The sequence below is a fragment of the Rhynchophorus ferrugineus genome, unplaced genomic scaffold (assembly GCF_030347505.1).
Source record: "Rhynchophorus ferrugineus isolate W39M unplaced genomic scaffold, kcgeb_rfMv2 rfM1, whole genome shotgun sequence".
Lineage (NCBI taxonomy): Eukaryota > Metazoa > Arthropoda > Insecta > Coleoptera > Curculionidae > Rhynchophorus > Rhynchophorus ferrugineus.
In genome coordinates, this window is record NW_027472580.1 from 81,921,156 (window position 1) to 81,944,118 (window position 22,963).

At 31.9% G+C, this 22,963-nt stretch overlaps 1 protein-coding gene across 1 annotated transcript in view; it reads right to left on the reverse strand.

Annotated features, from left to right (window-relative positions):
• Positions 1–3,597: 3,597 nt before the first annotated feature.
• The window catches only part of hh (hedgehog signaling protein), an 83,501-nt gene continuing 64,135 nt past the window's right edge, over positions 3,598–22,963 (reverse strand). Inside the window, exons 2-3 of the mRNA XM_076410817.1 lie at positions 18,627–18,888; positions 3,598–5,744 (exon numbers count right to left, since the gene is read on the reverse strand). Of these exons, the coding sequence (XP_076266932.1) occupies positions 5,065–5,744; positions 18,627–18,888 (942 nt within the window). The 3' untranslated portion in view covers positions 3,598–5,064. The remainder of the gene's footprint in view (positions 5,745–18,626; positions 18,889–22,963) is intronic.

The window sequence follows — 22,963 nt, forward strand, 5'->3', positions numbered from 1 at the left end:
GGGTAGTATCCGGCAACTCGGCATCAAGCCAAATTTTTGCTTCAACTGTATTTTTCCCTTCAAAAAGCAATATTTAATCAACAAGCGAAATTCCTTTTTATCTATTTTTTCACAAAACAAAAGTTGCTTCACACAAAATGCTATAATTCACAAACTAATGATCCAACGTCTGTCAAATTATCAAATACACACATCTTTTGAGATTTAAGGCTAACTAAAAAACATATGGATATAACTCTGGTAGCGCCATCTATATGTCAGATCGGTGACTTTTCAATTGACCTGCTAAATAAGGTCTGTTCAAAATTACAACCAAATTCAAATAAAGCAATCATTGTCTTTATGTTTTTAGTAATAGTGCTGTCTTTATAGCTTTTCGTTTCTTGATACTGTCAGTGATGGAAATTAATTGAACAAACGTTCATATCCATTTAATGGTAATGTACGGACTGTTTCTCTTCAAAGAACTGAAATTGAATCAAACCCTTGCAATAATATTTAAATAATTACTTTGTAGTCGAATCAAAAATCGGAGAACCTTAATATATGAACTATGTTTCCCTAATATTTTAACAGTTGAGTGGTCTATCTTACATATTTAGCCGAAATAATCATACACAACATATGAAAAAAAACCCTCTATTTAGGTTATAAAATGTGAAAGGGTTTAGAAACCAAAAACTACTAATTTTTTTTAAAAATCGTTTTATTTTCCGGAAAGAAGAAGCGACTTTTTGAATGGCAATACAAAGCGACATTGAGGATTTTTATCTATTAGAGAACCGACCAATACCTCTCACTCCTTTACCATTCAGATAATTTTAAAATATATGACAGAATAGGGCCGTATTATTTAACATATTGTCTATCCAAAGGTATTTTTTACATACGTCATCAAGATGTTTAATGTATTGCCTGTCGTAATTTGTAAATGTGTATTTGTTTTAGAATTAAACAATATTTTCCTTTCCATTATATTTTAATTAAAAAGAGACACAATGCTGTCTGATAAGTTCTTAAACGTATAAAAAATTCTTCGAAATAGAAGTTTAAGAAGAAATAGAAGAAGTTGTAAACCGGCTATTGTGTTTGTTGTGTACCGGTTATTTTAATGCTTTGCTTATTATGATCAATTTCAATTCGCTACTTATTATTAATCTAATCATGTCTAAACAGTTACTTTGAATAAGAACAAGATAATGGAGCCCCCCTCCTCCCAGTAAAATTCGTTAAATATTAATTTGCTACGATTTTTATTGAAACTATTATTAGCGTGTTGCAGCTGCACTGATTATTAGTATGGACACAAATGAAAAATATAATCAAGCTCAGCTTGATGTTAGCTCTATCAGAGATCAAATATATGAGAAGTATAAAAACAGTGAGTAATTTTTCAATACAAACATAATTTAATACAATTATTTTAAAATAAACTGTTGTAGTCTGAAAAGTATTAAAGAGGTCTAACGGAACTTCCGAATATTACTTTTCAAAGAATACAATTTTTAAAAGCATATAATAAAATGAAGGAAGACTTATTATTCCAATTTATGTATTTAGATGAGACCTGGATATTTCAATTTTTCAATTTCAATTTCAATATACCTAATGGTCACGCATGACAAGATGATAATTAAAATAGCTTACATTCAATTTACTTCAGTGGTCATAGAAATAGGTAAACGTTGGAATAACAAGTGATTAGGTTTTGTTAGTCATAATATGTATTATTAATTCATTGCAGATATATTGTACTTCGTGCTGGAAACAGGAATTGTTAGTAACACCTTCGGTTTTGGTGAACTCGATTGGACACAGTGAAGAAGAAACTGACAAATGGTGGAATTGCTGACAAATGTTAGATAGATTGGAAATTAACAGCTTACTTATTCACTTGAATGAAATGTTCTGAGTATGATATGATTCAATGTTGCCAATTTTTAAGACAGGATGATGAGAATGGAAACAAGTAAAGGTGAGTATATAATTAATATAAGATAACTGTAGAAAATCTTATTGTAGAGTGTAACAGATTTATGTGCAGAGATATGTGTGAAATGTTGAGATTATATATGAGCATTTGGTTAAAATGTATCAGAAGGGATAGAATAGTAATTGTTTTGCAAATATGATAAATGTATTTTTATATTTTTATCGAGAAAGATGTATACAGGTATTAACAGAACAAACGAAGGAGAAATACTGTGACATCAAAATGTTTTACAAGTAAACACTTTACCAAAGGATACAAGAACTAAGCGTAAATGGTAAATATGCTCTCTAGTGAAAATAAAATATATTACTTGGATATACAATTGTTAAATAGTTGGATTAGGCCTCCAGGGGATACAACTACAAACGCACCTAGAACTCTAACTCATAGGTGGTATGGAAAAGAGTTCAATGTAAATATAATCAAACACAACCCTAACCTACAAACTTGCTAAAAACTGTGTACTTAATTGTAGTTTTAAGTCCTTTGAAAATATAGTTTTAGATTTACTATAATGTTAAAATAAAATATATTTAATAATAGTATTTTTGTTTAACTATTTTATTTAGATTAGAATTTTGTTGTATGTCAAAGCCAAACTGAACAAAAACTCACAGTTGATGCGGCAACATTACGTCGTTTTGACGTCACAAATTTAAATCGTATGTACTTATGTACAAAATAACTTTGGATAGAGCATATAAGAAATGTCATCATTAAGGATATACATCAACATTTAGAAAATGTATGCGATTATTATTATTAGTTTTTTATAAAATAATTTTTATTAACTTATGATCAAATTTAGACCATTACTCGATAAAGAGTAATAATTAATATTCTTACATTTGACATATTTACATAAGACGTATTAATATAGTCCAAAAGTATCTTTGTACATTTTTAAAATTTTTCGGCATATAATACAAACGAAATTGAGTGTAACACAAAATTATTCTCATTTTTCTTGGCATAATCTTTCCACTTTTGTGTGGTAAATTGGAAAATCAACAGAATTATTCTCTAACCAATTATAACTAGCCCTTAATTTACCTTTTTATATGAAACTAAGAATTGTGCCAGAAACATATATTTAACCGCAGGCTTAGTTGGTGCCGTGGTAAAAGCCACCTACTATTGCGATTGTCACGGGTTTGAATACTTCTGGGGCATAGTCGTAGATGTATGTTTATGATTCTTTAATATTTGTGAGTGTTCTAGGCAAGAGTGCAAAATCCGACAATGAGAATGATACCAATCACGCCAGTAACCAAATAAGACCAGATGTCTTCTGGGATGATTTCTAAGTTGCCAGTAGGTCGCCTATTAGTAGGCTTAATGCCGAGGACCGTGGTTAGAACAGTAGGTCCAGATAAACTCCTCTTTGGTAAAAAACTTTAAAATATAAAAATAAGGAAAAATCAATTTGGTAGGCATAATGATTTTTTCCGAAATGTCCGTTTCAGCGAGCACTCAAGTATATATATATATATATATATATATATATATATATATATATATATATATATATATATGGGTAAATATTTCCCAATATGTTAAATAAAACGAAGGTAATTCATTATAATAAAAAAAACAAAAAATAAGAGCATAAATATTTACTACGAAATATAAAATTTTATGGATAAATAATACCCTATTTTTTTATAAATTACAATGTACAAACTATCATACAGAATTGGTATATACATAAAATTACATAATTACAAATCCATTTTTTTTTAATTTACTACAAATAGCTTCAAAAACAAACTACAAAACTTCCTAATCAAAAACCTCAATCTGTAAAAATCAACTCCAATCCCTCACAGTTTGTAACTGTCAACGGGACACCAAATCATACAAATTAATTAAGGAACAAACAGTGAAAATCAAAACTTTCAGATGATTATAAAAAATTTTTAAAAAGTCACTGGCCATAAGCGTTTCGTTTTGTCGTCGAAAATAAATAAGTCAACTTAAAAATTAAAAGGGCAATACGTTCAGGCAGGCAGTTCGCACTGCTGGAATGTATTTGTACAATACCCTGTTTTATCGGGGTGAGTTTTCTGTTGTCGACACTAGGTGTCCCCACAAACAGTTTTCTAAAAACCAAATTTGATACAATATTTTCAAGCGCATGGAATATATACTAAATCTGTTCAACCTTATTCACAGTCCATCAAGGCGTTCTCACTACTTTTGAAAATACTGCGTTTTCTACTACCTTTTCTTAATACTGAGAATCTCCACGGATCCTAGCTAATTTAGACCTTATTGTTTACATCGAAACAGAATAAGTATGACATATAATTAGTATCACAAAAATTATTAATGTTTAAATAATGGACATTCATGGTCCACTGTGATTCGAGTCAGTAAAATACGCTACTATATAGGGCAGAGTGGGTTCCCTTGAGCACTGTCATGCACGCATGTGTTATATATACGAGTGTACGTAGAACCCGGGTGGTGGGAATGGTACTGAGGGAACCAGGCTACAGTTGCCCGTCAGACTCACATTAAAAAAAAAATTTCAATGATATTTAGTTATTTGACATATTAAAAGTAATTCGAGGTTGGGATCAATTGAGCCAAAAAAAAAATGCGGTGGAATAAACCATGTTCAAGTGATCCCTAATTTTTATTATGATGTATGGTTGTATTGGTTTTAATGTTATATATGATTTTAATGTAAAATATTTAGTAACTAGACTCATTATGCATTTTTTTTATACTTTCTTTTTGACTAATATATTTCTACAAAGCAGGTTCCATAACGCAACAAATACGATAGAAAAGGATAATTTGTGCTGGTAAGACTCCCAATAGAAAAGTGGGTACAAAGAGTACAATGTACAAAAAGAATGGGCTCATATTAAATGAATTTCTCATGTGAATGATTAATTTCATATAGCAAACAAAGATTTACTAAAGTTCTTTGGTCTTAATATTTGAAATTAATATGTCAAATACAATATCAATCCAAATATGAATCTTTTTCCTATTTTTTCACCCATCGCCCTTCGCTAAACTGAACAAGTGACTACGCTCTGCCCTAGAGTTTCTCCCAATTAATTGTGCAAATGGGATGGGATGAGATAACTAGCGGTGGAATACAATGCCCTAGCGTACCAATGAACTCCGCTAGGTGGTTCTACCACGCTGATTTCGTTTATTTCCGTATCCCAACCGCTCAGTGGCTTATTTACGATCATCCAAGCCCTTTGCAGACTCCATTTGACGTTCCATGCGAACCGTAGAGGCAGGAAAGCCCAATGAGCTAATGACTGACTATCTATGGTCGCGTAACAAGAAGCCACTACTCCATTAACCACCAAACTGCCGGCTTTGGTTAAAGGCGCAAAAACACCTGTGCGCACTACCGGCTTGATGCCGACGATGACTTCTTCCTTTAATGAGTTCAAATCGTCACCAACTAACACACTAGAGCCAACACGAAGATTTTCAGCATATACTGTCCGTCCATCTTTCATGGCCACCAAGTGATTGGGCGTTACCGTCAAAGTCCTACCCGACGCCAGCGAGATTTGCAGGAATTCGCGTTTCTGCTCGGGATTGTAATCTAGGAACAGGATCACTTCACTAAACACTAATTTTTTGGTAGCAGTGTCCAAAGCGAGAATCTTCTCTCCTATCCGCAGCTCAGCCAGACGTCTTCTGGTGCCGGTCGACGTCAACACCGTCGTTTCTGCAGTGAAACATCCCCCATAACGGGCAGCTTGTGATGATTCTGAAACAAAAATGGTATATTAGCATTATATAAACGAACTAATTATAATAACAGAATTAAAATAAAAATCAAGTTCTGAAATTATATCAATGCTATAACAGCGCCTCCTAGTAGCATACCTTAACAATATAGCCTATAAAGATCGCTACATATACTATAGGCTATCGGGATATTAGTATCAACGTCGGAAAAAGATGGCGCCGTAATACATATACATGCATTTTATTATTTCTTGATATATCATTTTCCTTGTGACGCCAATTTCATTAAATATACTAGATTTTCAGTTGCATGTGATACTGAAGATGCCTGATATAATTCTGTCGAGACGTCATCAAGAAAACGATAGTCCTCTTCATTACAATATAAAATGTTAGTAGAATCATTTGTAGTCACTGCTTGAATAAATTTGGCTTCAAGGCTAATTATTCACAATACTGCCACATATTCAATTTTAAGAACACAAGGTAAAAAATTCAGGTATTAATCCACGATATTCATAATGCAATGTTAATCAATACCATTGTCTAATCTAAGATGTCTAAGAATTTAGTTTTAGGATAATTATGAACGTATTTTCAATTTCAGTAGTTACGATTTCAATTTAATTTCATATTTCCTAGAATGAAAGGCTTTGAAGGACTAAATATAATTCAACCGAATAAAAATCAAATTATGCCTGCCTGACAAATAAGTATATGAGTATGATATTGCGTTTTGTTTTATTTTGGAAATAACGTAATTGTATATTTTCGAATTATGAATCTGTTTTTATATAATTACGGCGAATTTATTTCATTTCGTTAAGCTGATCACCACTTGCGTAATACCCCGTCCAGGTTCAAATAAGCAACTTCGCGCGCAGAGCTTCTTTGAGAGCAGAAGGACCGGCAAATCAATGCAAAAAACGAGTAGAAGCGAGCAATGAAGAAGAGCAATCTGTGTTTAGTGTTAAATATTTACTCAATAAATTATGCAATTTAGGCAGTATTAAGTATTACAGTGGGTAGGCCAAGTAAAGGTGCACTCGTATTAGGAAAAATGGGAAGAAAGAAACAATGATTGATAAAAAAATTGGGTCAACTTCAAAAAATAAATAATAAATTAATCAAACTTTTAAAACAAAATTTGAACATAATAATCGTTGTAATAACTAAATAAAAATATACCTTATTTCACCTATCTACCACACGTATTTTATATACTACTATATACACACAATTTAGCTTAATATCTACCTGAAACTATTTATTTATTTACAATATTATTATAACTTCTACCAACTAATCACTTTGAAGTCGTTACCGAGCAACAAATTAGATTTATTTTGTCCATAATTTAATTTTGTGTATAGGTCACAAATTTATGTTATTACTTTTGAACATTGTATTATTGAGCTTATATATTATTTTATATTAAAACATTTTTTTGTATTGAGATTAATAAAATTTTGGTTATTTTTTACGTTTTAGTGACTTCGTTTGACCTCATGTTTTGAAGTCGGTTGAACTTTTTTGTTAAAAATATTTTATATTAATTTAATGTGTTATAAAAACAATAAAGCAGCATTTTATCTTTTAGATATTAATATGAAATATAAATCAATTTAAACCATGTTCGTTAATTGAACCTTTGACAAATAAGCGACTTATTTCTTGTAGCAACCGATACGACGGGCACAACCAATGGCGAACTCAGAACGTCCAAAAAAAAATCCGGATCAAAAACCGCTGATTTCGCCAAGGTGAAACACATCCTCCTCTTCCTTCGCCGCCGCCGCCCCCCCGACCGTCCTCGTCAGCTTCTTCTTCCCTTCTTGCGTTGCGAGGTAACACAAAAGACCTTCCACTTTATAAATTAGGCTTATCGTTAGCGGAGATATTTAATTTTGAACCGGCACCCAAGCCGAGAGCTGCGGCGGCATGATCATCGTCAAATACCGGTCGGTCAGTCATTTGTTATTTTGGACGCCCAGGAGGAGGTTGTGCGGTCGCGGACCGACTGCACCACAACCGAAAATTTGAACAAGATAAAAAATTGGTGATCGACCGAAGGTGAAAGTCTAAAAAATGTACCGTATATATTTCGTCCCCTTTAAACCAATACGTCTTAGATACATTGCTGTTAAGGTCTTCTTTTCAGTAAAATGGTCTTTAAAAATGTTTTATGCTTTAATAAATAAACATCAAAATAAGTCAGGTGAATAGAGGGATAGTTTAATAACGTGTCAAACGTTCAAATTTTACATGAAAAAATTAGGAGAACCAATGTTGTTAACATCTGTGTTATATAAGCTAGCTTACCTATATATTGCTCGGGTAATACGACTGACGTGAATCCTGACTATGTATACCGTGTACTTGAATGGACAAGGTCATGTGACTGAATGGCTTCTTAATATAAATTTGTATTTAAACGTAAAGTAAACTAATATTTCTTTGGTTCACCAGATATTTATGTTTACAAAAAATAATACTTGCATCACCTGGAAGGGCCAATTTGCTTTTAATTGCTTGTTAAGTTTTAGCAAATAATAACCTATATTCGCAACTGCTCATGGACTTTATTCACTTATTTTAATTCTACTATACTAACTATATATTTTTTATGTACACTACTTGTTAGTTTTACCACCTCTTTTAATACTAAACCTAACTTTTCTGTACATATTAAATATTATAACTAATTATGTCGAAGACATCTGTGTTAAAGTATAGTATTTCTTCTTTAGTTAAGAAGACTTCTGTGTTAAGTACCATCATGCCTTCTACCGACCTATAAGTTTATTACCGATAATCTCGAAAGTTTTCGAGAAATTATACATAAAAAAGCTAATTATATAATAGAAAAAAGAAAAATTATTCCAGAACAACAGTTTGTCTTTCGCAATAAGCATGGGAGTATAGAACAAGTGCATAGACTTGTAAACAAAATCAACGCTGACCTAAATGCCAAAAGATATTGTTCGGCTGCTTTTCTAGACATATCTCAGGCTTTTGACAAAGTATGGCATACGGGCTTGCAGGTTAAACTAAAGAAACTTCTCCCTCATCCGGACTATCAGTTACTAAAATCGTATCTCACTGATAGACATTTTACTGTAAATATATTCAGGAGTTCCGCAAGGTAGTATACTGGATCCAGTACTGTATCTTCTGTATACGACTGATCTGCCCACCACAAAAATAACTACTGTGGTAACATATGCGGACGATACAGCAATCTTAGCATCCCATGAAGAAGCAGCCACAGCATCAATAAACCTACAAACCCACCTGGAGCAAATACAATTATGGTTGAAGACATGGCGCATTAAAGCCAATGAAACAAAATCCACGCATATAACGTTTACCCTGCGTAGCAGAATATGTCCACCAGTGAATATCAATCATCGTCAACTCCCCCAAGCAGAGCATGTTAAATATCTTGGTATGCAGATATTAGATCGACGCCTAACCTGGAAGAAGCACATACTCTCTAAACGGAAACAACTGGGACTAAAATTATATCAAATGTATTGGCTCATAGGGCGCAAATCCAAGTTATCATTAGATACAAGGTATTGCTGTATGAGACTATACTCAAGCCCATTTGTGCATATGGAATCCAACTATGGGGTACCGCTAGCAAATCTAATATATGCATCATTCAACGGTTCCAAAATAAGGTGTTGCGTGCCATTGTTGATACTATATTTCAAATAAAGTGATATTCCTCTAGAACCTATAACGAGTGTAATTCAACGTGTTTGTGTGAAGTACTTCGAAAGAGTGTCAGTGCATCTCAATGTGCTCGCTAATCAGCTAAATATGCGACGTGATAGTGAAGTGCGTAGACTAAAACGTTCAACACCACCTAATCTGATTACTGGACATATGTAGATTTTAGAATAAGAATTAATTAAAATAATATTTTATACAGAAGATTGCTTAATGAAGTAATTTTTTACAAGCCATGTATATATAATATAGACATAAGGAATACTTATTGCCAATAGGACAGATTGTGGACTCACGAAGAGTAATAAAACAAAAGTACAATAATGAAATGTCACTAGTTTCTAGGGATTTTGAATTATGTAGTTAGGTAAATATACTTCAAAATATTGTCTTATAGAAAAACCACGTTATTGTTATAGATTATTAATTTTTCGTTTATACACTCTTCTAAAGTTTATATATGTGTATTAAATCAATAAAGAAGTTTGTTAAAGTAATCTCAGAATATCAATTAATAACCTAAAATCTCAATAATCTGGACTACTTTTAAACCATAGACGAATAAATAGTGAAGTTTATTTTTTTATTCTGGAGAGATCATAATTATTTATAATTAAAGATCATTCAGTTTTGCTCTATTGACTCTACATCCTAGTTCAGCGTTATCCAAGAGTTGTAACATGTTGGAGTTAACATAGAGTCTTTCCTCCTCTCTTGTTAGTAATCTCTTAATTTCCTCTATAATATTAGGAATCTGAAGGTCTCGGTGTAAGTAATTGTTCCTATAGTATCCGACTGCATCCAGAATACTTCTGAGGACTGTATTCATAGAAACTTGTATTATGTTGATATTACTTCTCATAGAACATCTGCATAACTGAATTCCATAGGTCCATACAGGTTTTAGTATTTGCTGTTCCAACGAGGTTTTGCATCAAGATTCAACTCAAGACGTATTTACATTTATTGGTACATGAACAGATTGGTTTAAAGTGATTTCAATAGTCATCAGCAAATCTAGTCATATTAATATTTATTAGTTGTGGCCTGTCACATTTATAGTAGTAGTAGAGCAGATAATGAATATGTTATTACTTGCAGTTTTTGGGTTGATTCTTCACTATTGTCTCCAATAGCAAATATCAGTGTAATCAGCAAATGTAATGTAAAAACAACATTTTTATATGTGTTCCTTATTTGTTTCAGTAGGTAATAAACAAGACTTCTGATAGTCAAGACAGAAGAGTTAATATAGAGAAGCCTCCAGATACTTTTGTTTCCTTCATTGTTGAGTAAGCTTCTTCTTGTTTAACTCTAAACATATAATTTATATATAGAAATTTAAGAGTTAAGTGTAAAAATGTTTTCGTCTTGTAGAGTAGGATGAAATTATTGTTTCGAAAGCTCCATGAGTTTCTTTTGGAGAAAGAGATCGTTCCTCTTCAGTTTCTTCAACGAGAAGGAAGCCCTACCTTTTGCTATAATTTCTGTATCATACGCAGGCTTTTTCAATAATGTCTGTGACTGAAAAACTGCTATACGCTCGTCCAAATGTTGCTCATAAAATCAACGTGTTGTGCCGATATTAGAATTTTTCAATTTAACCAACTATAACGAGTTATTATTTAAAAAATAAACTAACATAACATTATCTTTCCAAAGTCTTGACTACCACCCTGAGAATTATCTCTATAAACAGCAAAGAAAAACGCCAGTACAAAAACCGTTCGTGCAGACCGTCCGCAACCGTGAATATCTGTGGTGACGGTCACTTGTAAAGCGATACATTCAGAGATTGTATCTGTTGTGACAGTTGTGCTAGTTTAATAGATCCAAATTAACTTTAGTAGTCTTTTTTATCTCGTTGTATGCATGCACGCTTAGTCTTTCTTGTCGTGCCGAGACGGCGAGGATGATGAGGACGATCGGGTCGGCGCGGGGCGGCGGGGTGAGCGGGGATGGGTCGCGGTGTCGGTTTTATAGGAATCGCGGGCATACCACCGGCCGAATTTGAATATTTCGGGCGGCGTTTATCGACGCGTCCGCCGTAATGTGTCCGATAGGGATATGTTCGAATTACTCTCGGTTCCGTGATTGCTTTTCGGCGATTCCGTTCGAATTACCGGCTAGATGACGAGATAAGGTCCGGTCACTGACGGGAAATGCGTCGTATTTTACGGTATTTATTGAGATGTTTTCTACAATAACGTAACAGAACTAGTGGACAGTGTGGGGATTATTTTGTGTTAATTAATCATTGACCAAAACGTTTATATAAAATGATAATGAATGGAATCACAACAATAAACCACAGCAATTACCAAAACATTGCGAAATTGTAAATTAGAAGAAAAATCTTTATTATTACTAACATGTAGTATTATTGCGAATTAATTTTAAGGGATTCACTGTACTAGGTTGCTCAATAAGTTGGCCGAGCGCCATCTACATAGGAATAATTTTAGACTATTGATTGCGGTGTTTTCTACAGCAACGTGGACAGTGTGGTGATTATTTATGTTAACCAATAATTTATTCACCAAAATATATATATATATATATATATATATATATATATATATATATATTTAGACAATTATTAGTAATATATATATATATATATATATATATATATATATATAATGATACATGTGATGTACAGTGTGATTGTGAATTAACTTAACTGAGGGATTTACTACATTAAATAAGACTTAATAATTTCACGGAATTGCCATCTATTTATCAATGGCGGAAATATAAATTTTACGCTATTTTAATATTAGACCTATCATTAGAACATAGCCAAGTGTTTTATGATTAAGTTAAGTTAAGCTTAATTTTATATGTATTACTATTTGAGAGACCTTGGGATACGACCGTGAATATAGATCAAAACAAGAAATTAAAGTGGCTTTTCCCCTCTGAAGCAAGTTCGTCCTGAAAAATAGGCCAACAAACAGTTAACGTCCATTTTTGGGACCTAAAGGAAAACTGTTTATTTGATTGTTACTTTCAAACGGGTAACATAATAACCTTTCGAGGCGATTGTATACAAAAATTCTATTCTGTTTACAAAAGGAAATAATCGTATACCATATAATTGTTGAAGTTGTCGGATTTCAACCGCCGGATCTACTAGTACTACTTGTAATACAGCAAGTACCCTCTGTGATTTTATAAATACGTTTAGTTAATAAATCAGGTGGACATTTTTTTTTAATGTATAGCATTCAAACATACTTTATAAATAAACATTTAGAGTACAAATAAGTTTCGTTGTATTTTCTAATAAAAAGTTGATTATATTTATATAGATTATAATAATTTTCTTTTGACCAAAACAAATAATAATTATTTAGTAGAATCAATCTTTGTAATATACAGTAGGTGCGGTAGAGAATTCTATTTAAGCGTTTCTTTGTAGATTTTCAGGGATTTCGTAAATTGTGACTGAACGTTCTCATATTGTAAATTTCTTTTTATTTTTAAGAAAAAAATTAAAATATGCGATGAGTTTGGTTACAATTAATTGACAAAAGCAGTGATAAAATAGATATCATTAGGTGCTTAAATTTATTTTAATCAGCGATGTCTTGGTGAACATGCGAAGTATTGATGTAATCAGCTGTTAAATTCGATGGTTTTGAAATGTATCTACTTAAAACACCAGTTTTCAGTTTAGTATTAATTAATAATAAATAGGGTTCGCATACGCAAATCTAGAAATGCTTAAAATTGCATTTTCGACATTCCTCGAAGTCCACCAAACCACCAAAAACGTATAATGATGCTGACTGACTGCTGCGAATTGTCGGATTTGATTTCAACGATATAAACCCAGTTATATTGATGCAAAGCAAAGATCCAGTTCACGAAAACCGAAAAACTAGTTCATACTCTAAAAGAAACTATAGCAGTTTAATTGGCAAATTAGATAACCTCACGAATTAACAGAAAATGCCAATCGTTTCAATATATTGGTTTCACTGCTTTTCAGTCAGTAAAAGAAAAGGTTTCTGTGTTGTATTGTAAGGAAATATTGTTGCAATAAGTCATGGTAGCAGTTTAGTGGTCCAGTCCAGTCCACGAGCTGCTAAAACCGAATGAAACTGTTACTGCAGATGTCTACCGACGTGAATTGAACAAACTGAAAAAGGTGTTGCAATAATTCCTTCTTTCCTAAAGTGAAAAAATTATGATATGACAAACAGGCACCTAATAATTGATAAAATACATACTACAAGAATTTACATATATAATATACCACCTGGGCTAAAATAATGGTCGGACCACACGTCATAAAATGTCGGACGGACACGACGAGCCCTAATCGTAATTTCCATTATGCTCAGAAATTATGGAAATTTCCCGGTCCTGTGTACAAACATACCAAAACCGAAGTCCGTAAATAAGAAGCGGCCGTTTGTTCGGACGGATTAGACCATTGAACGTCGAAATTAACTTTATTGATTTTCAGTGCCGTTTCTCGACGTGCACGCTCTCCTCTTCCCTCAACGGTCAGTGTTTTCGGCGAAAGGCCAGTTTGTTTAACAGCAAAATTTCCGTACCTTCTTTCGGTTTGTGCAGTCAGGTGTGGATCGGACGGGATTAACAAGGTAAACCGGCAAAATCCTGTTTGTACAAACCACTTGTTATCCGTCGGATTAAGCTCTAAGTTAATTTAAAAGTTCCTATTTTGACTCAAGAATTGGATTGTCCTTTTGAAATCTCTTATTTTGAGCCCCAGTCAATTGGAAATGTACAAAATGTATTTATGCGTCTCAAATATTGAACATAAATACCCTTTACTAAAGTTGCAATATTTTCTGAAATGTACGTGTAGGGAAACCTTTGAAGAGCATAAAAATTATGTCAAAAATATTATTTAATTATAATTTATTTTGAATTCACAAGAAAATATTGGGGAATTTTATTTACTTATTTACAGAAACATTACCAAGAAAAAGGTATCGTTAAAACTTCCTTTTATATTAAAATTTACTAAGTTCCTATTTCAATCAGTAATGTATTCATCTTTTTTAAACTCACAGACTCTTTTGAAATACAGGTGTAGGCAAACCTTTAAAAAGTATTAAAAAATGTACCAATATAACAAATATGATTTAGTCATTATTTTATGTTCAACTCGCCTAATAACAAGTACAATTAAAATTAGTTTCTTCGGAATAAACTACGAAAATATTAGGTGAATTTAGTAAGAGATGTGTTAAAGACCAACAAAAAGGTATAGTTTTACTTTCATTTCATGGTAAAGTTGAGTATTTATATCTTCAAAAAAATTTTTATTAGAAACATCGAACGATTTAAAATTATTCAATTATTCCATTATTAATGGTGCTCATTTAAATATACATTTCAACAATACCCAAATATTCAATAGTAGCAAATAACGATGTTATTAATATTAATCTTCATTTATAGCAATTCTAATGCGTTTTGTTTCGCAAATGGTTTAGCTTTAGCTATTTCTAATATGTTTGAATAAGCTTTTCAAAATCTTAAAAATTCATTGTTATAAAATCAGTACAGTTTTTCAACTCTTTTATCATTCTTATTAACATGATTCCAATTATTTAATCAAAAATGAACTACCTTTTGAAACTAACTGTTCTTTACGACAGAAAACCTGCAGAATATCATATTAAAACAACTTACTATTTGCTATGAACAAATACTACTGTAATAAAAAATAATAACTTCTTAAAATCGTAATATAACTTATAAATTTCTTCTGGTTGCAAAGTCTAAACAGGAAATATTATATGATATAAGCTCAAAAAACTGTATGCAAATTAAAATGACAATATTAAATTATATTTAAAAAAATATTAAAAGATTATATTGAACTGTTAAATTTAAATTTTTTTATGTGTTCTGCAATAACATTTTATATTTCCATATAAATGTTTGACCGACAAATTACATAGGTTTGTTTAATAATTATGGCTATTCTCCTTATCTATGAGACTCATGTACTTCCATTTGCCGTCAGTGGTTCCAGTAATTTGCCAAATATTTGCAACCTTTTATATTAACACCTCTCAAAATTACTCATGGGTTTTACATTCCCGACTTGGCCCCGAGTTATTTTCGATGATATCCGATACCATCAACATTTTACATTCGGTATTCCGGGAATGTAATCACACAAGTCCATAATCGACGCCTTTCCATTAATACAAATTCATTTTTAATACGCAACGTACTCATTATTACGGCATAAACGTCATAAAAACGCATTGAAGCCTGAAGATATCAACTTACCATCTAAATCGATAAGATTTCGTAATGTGTCCGGTGTGGATGTCGTTTACAGTTAACACAGGCGTGTACTTCGAGGTATAAGACAAAACGCCATTCGGCTTTAATGAATAAGAAATCGGTCATAAATTTGAATGAATAAAAAAAATGTTTAAGTGTACTGCAAGTGACTGCATATAATTCAAGCGGACGGTCCAAAGTGACCTTTAGCTTTCCAATTTCGCTATTTGATTATCCTATTCTTCCTTGGGATTTACACAATAGGCATAAAACATAGAGATGACAAATCGTAAATGTTGTTTTTTTTTATTTTATAACTGTAAAATAATTTTAGTGGGTAGTTTTAGGGTGGTTTCATGTAACCCGATTAACATCTTCAAATACAGGGAATAGACAAAATTATCTGAACATCATACAATATAGTACATCTTGTTTCATGTTGCCAAAACTGATTCAAGTCTTGTAGATTATATTTCAGTAGTAGTAAAATAGCTGAAAAGTTTAACATTTCCTTAACGACAGTATCCATGGTAAACAGAAATACACAAAACATGGTAAGACATCATCGGTGAAGAGGAATAGTGGGTGAAACCCAAAATTGCCAGAGACTGACGAACATTAAAAAATATTGTGGTCAGACATAAAGCTACTCCGGCAAAAGTAACATCAGAACCCTGACTTGTGTACACGGGACTTCCACAAAGTTAATATTCATAGAAGGTCTGCGATTGTGAAACCCTTAATAACGGATGCCAATGTTAGGCTGGGATAGTGCTGTAATGATCATAAATCTGAATACGGACATCCTTCGTAATGAAGTTCTTACTACGACTAGCATATTGCATATACTTGCACTAGCATATTGCTTCCAAACACAACCATATTCCAAATATAATACACTCCTACACACCTACAAAAATTTTCATTCCTGTTCTGAGGAGCATCAGAATTATCATTAAACATCTCTTAAACCCAGCCAGACCTCAACATAATTAAACTGAAGTAATTGGTAGATGTCTCTGTACAAGAATGGGACAATATTCCGTTGGAAATTGTTCAGGCACTTTTGTGTAATGTAATGTAATCCGCGATTTCAGTTGCTTTAAAAACAAATAGTTGCTCAATAGCTTATTGATAGATAAATGAATATAGTGTATATATAAAGCGTGCATATTATTTTGTCCATCCTCTGTATATTTCAAGTATATATACAAGACATTAGAACGACAGTCATTAACTAAAGCAGTTAAACTGCAGATTCAAAAATACAGGCCTGAATGATTTCGTGAAATTTTCTGACAAGAGGAATCGACTTCTTATCCAAAAGTCTAAAAATAAATAAGTCTTGCGGCATTCGTAAATATTGAAAGTTGGAAAGTAAATAGAGATATAAACCGTATATATATATATAACTGAAAAATTAATTCTATTAAAAATATCAATTATTTTGGGTGGAAAAAGTTTCGAAAGCCAACGAAACTCAGTTTAAGATGAAGATAAAGGTGCTTAACAAGCGACTAGATTCATATAATAACTGACATCACTGAAGGAACCTGAAAAACACCACGCTTTCTGGAAGGAAAGTAAATTTACTCTGCAGTATTCTTAGATAGCGAGCGTGCTTACGGCAAAGGGTGGGATTAAAATTTAATATATAAACTAAACAAAATGCCTGCAATGCTGAATATAGAGATACTAACATCTTATGTCTTGAACAAACTCTGCAGAAACAAAAGGAAGATAACTATTAGGAACATGTTTGTTCTATGTTGTTTATGTATCTAAAATAAACATAATTACTTGTAGTTACTATCTATAATAATACTAGCACTGGACAATAACTATGAAACATGCATAAGGTGTAATAATAACAGATAATTATTAATAAACAAAGTAAAAAACTTATATATGTACAAAATCACGACACTCTAGTAGAATCTATTTATATATACATATATATATATATATCACGTTTAAGTTTAAGTTTAGAACTTTATGAAGCGTCAATAATTTTATACAGAAATATTAATATCATATATCTCCAATAAACTCTTCAGAATCAAACAAGAAAGACACTGTTTTGTACTGCTTTATACTAGGACATACCAAAACTCGAGGGAATTACAATAGTTACTTTTGCTGCTGATACAACACTGTCAGAAGTAGGCAGCTGACGATAAATAGTCTGGGACCAAACAAAGGAAAATAAAATTAAATGAGCCATAATCTGCTCTTATTAATTTCACCAACAAAAAACTGAACAACCCACCAGTCTTGAAATTGAATGGTGTTATAGTACCATATGTAAATAGTGTTAAATAATTGAGCATAACACTAGATGTCAAACTAAAATAGAAGAAGCTTTTCAAAAATATATTAGTTGAACTCTAAATAGTAGCTAATAGAAATAAGTAGCTCCATTGGCTTATTGGAAGAAAATCCAAAATTCAAATTCACATTAAGTATAACACAGTAACAGGGTAACACAGATGTACCTTGCTATATAAGCAATGAAGATTTGCATTGTGACCTGGAAATTCCTATAGTACCGAAAAAAATAAAAAATATTCTTTGGGAAACGCGAATTCGGGATACACCTCCATGAAAACCCATAGGCGCAAGAGGACTAAACCCTGGGAAGTTGAGTGACAGTGCCATAGTGAAAGGGTGTAAGGTGTGAGAATTGCTGCTGGATGGACTATATTGTGTAAATTGTAATAATAATTGTTAGCTGTAAATTAGTAGTTAGTAGTAAAAAATACACAACCTGAATATCACCAATGAAAATATATATCATGAAATAATAGGAAATAAACAATCATATGAAAACTTTAACCTACTCTATGATTAGCAGAATAATGAAAATAATAGTCAAACTTACCAGATTTCACTGAACAATGTATGTGGGTTTTGCTCTCGTAATAGACCCAGTCGAAGCCAGCTTCCACCGCCAGTCTGGCCAACATCCCCAGCTTGGTTTTATCTCGATCCGATGTAAGTATATCAACAGCTCTTCCTTCATAATGCAACGAGTCCGGAGCATGTTGACCTTCCTCGTCCCATCCTTCGATCACCATCAACTTCACACCAGGCCATTGGTTCATCACGGATATTGCTAAGGTATTCAGCTTCTCTTTACACCGCTGCAAACAGGAAAATGTTTATTTAAATAGGATGCCAGATTAAATATAATCGAAAAAGTCGTGTTGTTTACACTTTACCGAAAAAAAAATCAAAATTTAATTTAAAAATTCATTCAGAGTTAATGAGCGATTGAAGAAAAGGTAAGGGCTTTTAAAAAGGTACTTACACCGAGCCCATTGTCGGTGCGAAATCCTTCGGACGCCTTTTTGGCTTTTTCCTTAAACCCGTGTCCAATTTATTAACTTTTAAATGTATCCAATTGAGCAGAAAACACCGGTCTCATACGAGTCCTATTCCGTTTCTCGTCAGAGAAAAAAAAAAAGAAATAGTGGGGCCCTTTCAAGATCGGCACCTTTTGCGCCAGTCCTATTCAGTCGAAACACGATACATTCGAAAATATGTACACAAGAATGTTTGCCCTTGGTTCGGGCGCTCCAGGTACCATTGTGGGGTAACATTCGGCCCACCCCTGTCGGTCTCGACGTATAACAAATGATCTAAGCGGCGTTTATGTCAAAACAGTGTAAACTATAGTTTTCGGTCGGTCTTTATATCGCGACCGATCGTCATTTATCACTCAGGAACTGCTCCGGTAATGCCTATCTTTTTATTTTCCCATGTTACGCCCGTTTGAGATATTTCCCGACAATCGGATCAACGCTACCTCGAGACCTTGGCCTACTAGGATATTTTTAATGGACATCTATTTTTCTCGAATATCATATCGCGTTCTTTTGTTAACGTTTAAAGGCTTTAGACCATGCCCTTAAAATTCGATGATTAAACACTTAATATCTTAAGTACGTTTTTAGATCGATGATGTGCCTTATATTTTAAAAAATATAAATTATCATACAATTATTTACGTTTAAAAGTTGAAACGATATTAAAACCGAAAATAAGAATTAAAAAACTTAACATTACTTAGATAAGTTTCGATTTAAAACGATTAAGAATAGTATGATCGTATAAAGATATATATTATATTTGTAGGAACAAAATTAATGTGTCGACTTTATCAGAAGGTATATGAAGCTGTGAAAGAGAAATATCAAATTTATTCGAGAATAACAAGAAGAATTTTATCAATTATTTTAAGTATTTATTTATAGACCTAAGATATAGACCTCTTGAAAAGAAAGAAAGTTTATTCTTAGCCTTAGGTTAAATAGTCTAATTTACTTTTAATTTAGGAAATACATAAGATGTAATTGGGGAATATATATGACGCATTTATCCTACACTAGTCCTCCTTCTATATTGATGCAAGTATAAGGGAGTAATATCAATAAATTAACTTTAAATATTTTACAAGCATACTTATTATTATCTTTATATATATATATATATATATATATATATATATATATATAACTAGCGACCCGTCCCGGCTTCGCACGGGTGCAATGCTGATACTAAATTAAATACACTACAGAAAAAATATGAACGTTGCATATAAAAACATAGCGGCCCGCTCCGACTTTGCACGGGCATAAAATATATATGCCTATGTCACTCAATGAAAACATGATTAAAATCGATCCAGTATTTTTGGTTCATTCATTACTGCCCTTGGCCTGCACGCATTAAATTTGGAGTAAAACAATTCCTCTTCCCCTATACTTACTATGAAGATTTCCTGCTATCTTTGGAATATCTAAATTCATACAATTTTTATTACATTACACATTTTTAAACGCAAATTTTAAATTTGTAATATCTCCGAAAATATTTGTTTAATTTACATGCTGTAAGGAACCATATTGATCTATATTAACTGCACACTGTATTTAAGGTACTTAATTCGATAAGGATTAATGCCGTATTGCTTAAAATAGCTTCGTAAATAAGCCATTTTCTCACGTAAAAAGTAAACAATAACAATGGTTAATGTGGGTTATCCCTAAAAGATAAACATATACCATCGCGGACTTTTTTGTAGACCTTTTTATGGTGTACAATACTGTAGTACATTAATTTGATCTAACTCGTAGGGTTAGGCAGCGTTTTTGCTAATTGCTAAATAAGCTTAAAAAAATAGGTTAATTTACGACATCACGTTAGAAACCTCTAAAATTAGCAATGTTGCCTTAGTATATTATGCATGTATTATACATATAAACCTTCCTCTTGAATCACTCTATCTATTGAAAAAAACCGCATCAAAATCCGTTGCGTAGTTTTAAAGATTTAAGCGCACATAGGGATATAGGGACAGAAAAGGCGACTTTGTTTTATACTATGTAGTGATAATTATTTTTTATGAACTTCTAAACGGTTGGACCGATTTTAATTATTGTATTGGATAATGTATATGGATTGGATAATGATTTATAGTCACAAAAGATCCGGTAGGTGGCTGCGATAAGGTTCGAAGAATTTTTTTAATAATTTTTATATCAACTGGCCTATATCTGTCAGAGTAACATTCTCACGGTAACCACTGCAATGATAGATGGTAGTTGGTATATGTAGAATAAATTAAAAATTTTGTTATATTGATATATTATTTGTAATATTAGATGCAAAAACGCGCCAGAAAATTGGTGACTTAGTCTTTTCATGATATACAGTTTGTGTTAATTTACAATAATATATAGAATAATAATAATAACTCTGTTCTCAATATGTTTAGATATGTTAATGAAATTTCGTTTACATTCTTGTTAATTTCAACTTAAAGAGTTACTTATATACATTTGTTGTGTATTTAATTTTATTATTTATTAATATTTATTGTGGACCTTTCTGTCAAAATCTTAACCAATTTATCCAGTTGATCAACACCGTTTCTGGTAGTTTACAAAACGACAACTACATTATATCAATTTTCTACATAATGCCTAGACTAATATAAATAAAACATTTCTATTTTAAAATTATATGCTTATAGATTCCGATCACTTAGTATAAGTTGGCGTTGTATCGACGTTCTTTTGTTTCGCTATCTCGGGAGCCTGACTGAAAATTGAGCTCGTATAAAATAAACAGGAGAATTCGTTGAAATCGATTCTGACCGCGCTGTAAAATCGGCCATTTTTCAACTGTTTTGTCGAGGCATCATCACAAAACCACGTATCATAACTCATGGGCCAGCACGGAATACCCGGCACCACCATTAATATTTAATCAAAACGCAAGTTCTTCGGACAGGGTCGTATTAGTGATTTTTTCATCAACTAGATCGTATTTCACATCAATACATATTATCGTATTTATATGTATATAAATGATTATATAATAAAATCTATAAAATTCGTTTAAAATATATTGAATAATACAGATTCATTAACGAACGCTTTTTTAAACCATATCTTTGTGCCACTACGAGAAATAGTAATTAATTCTTTTTAATTAACAGTTATATGTCATAAATAATAAATAATGTATAATGTATAATAAGACATAGATTTTTTGGAAGAATGCGTTCTAATCATAACTAATATTTTCTAATTGATAAGTAAAATAACTATTACAATGCATAAACTATAAAAATTATGACAATTTACTTTATATATTAGATACATGTTATAATAGCAAGTGATGACATAGGCTTATTATTCGTGTTTGTTCACAAATCTCAGAATTACAAAATGTTTTTCAATTTAGTAGTGGCGTGTTAATTGCCATCACCATTTTCAGAAGACGTTGAAGATCCAAAATATGTATAAAGATTGATCTTAGTTTGAGAATCAAGAACATATTTAGTATTCAACAGGTTTCACAACGATGATTATTTTAATCACGTGACTAATAATTTGAGTAAAATTGGCGAACCTACTAAAGTATCGATTTTGTTTTGAGACTATCTCCAATACTACATTATTGTGTGTCAAATTAGATTTTTTTTTCGCCAGTATAATATAATGTACTTTGAGAAATTTTACTTCGACATGTTTTTTTCCTTTTCATTCTTGTTTTTCCACTTCTCACATTTAAATTTAGTGTTACATCTCATATTTTCGCCAATATACATCACATAATACATTACAACACACAATATCCATACATTTTTTTTGGTAAAGATTGTTTCATTCACTACGTTCTGTAATTTTGTGCTATTTTCAATTCAAT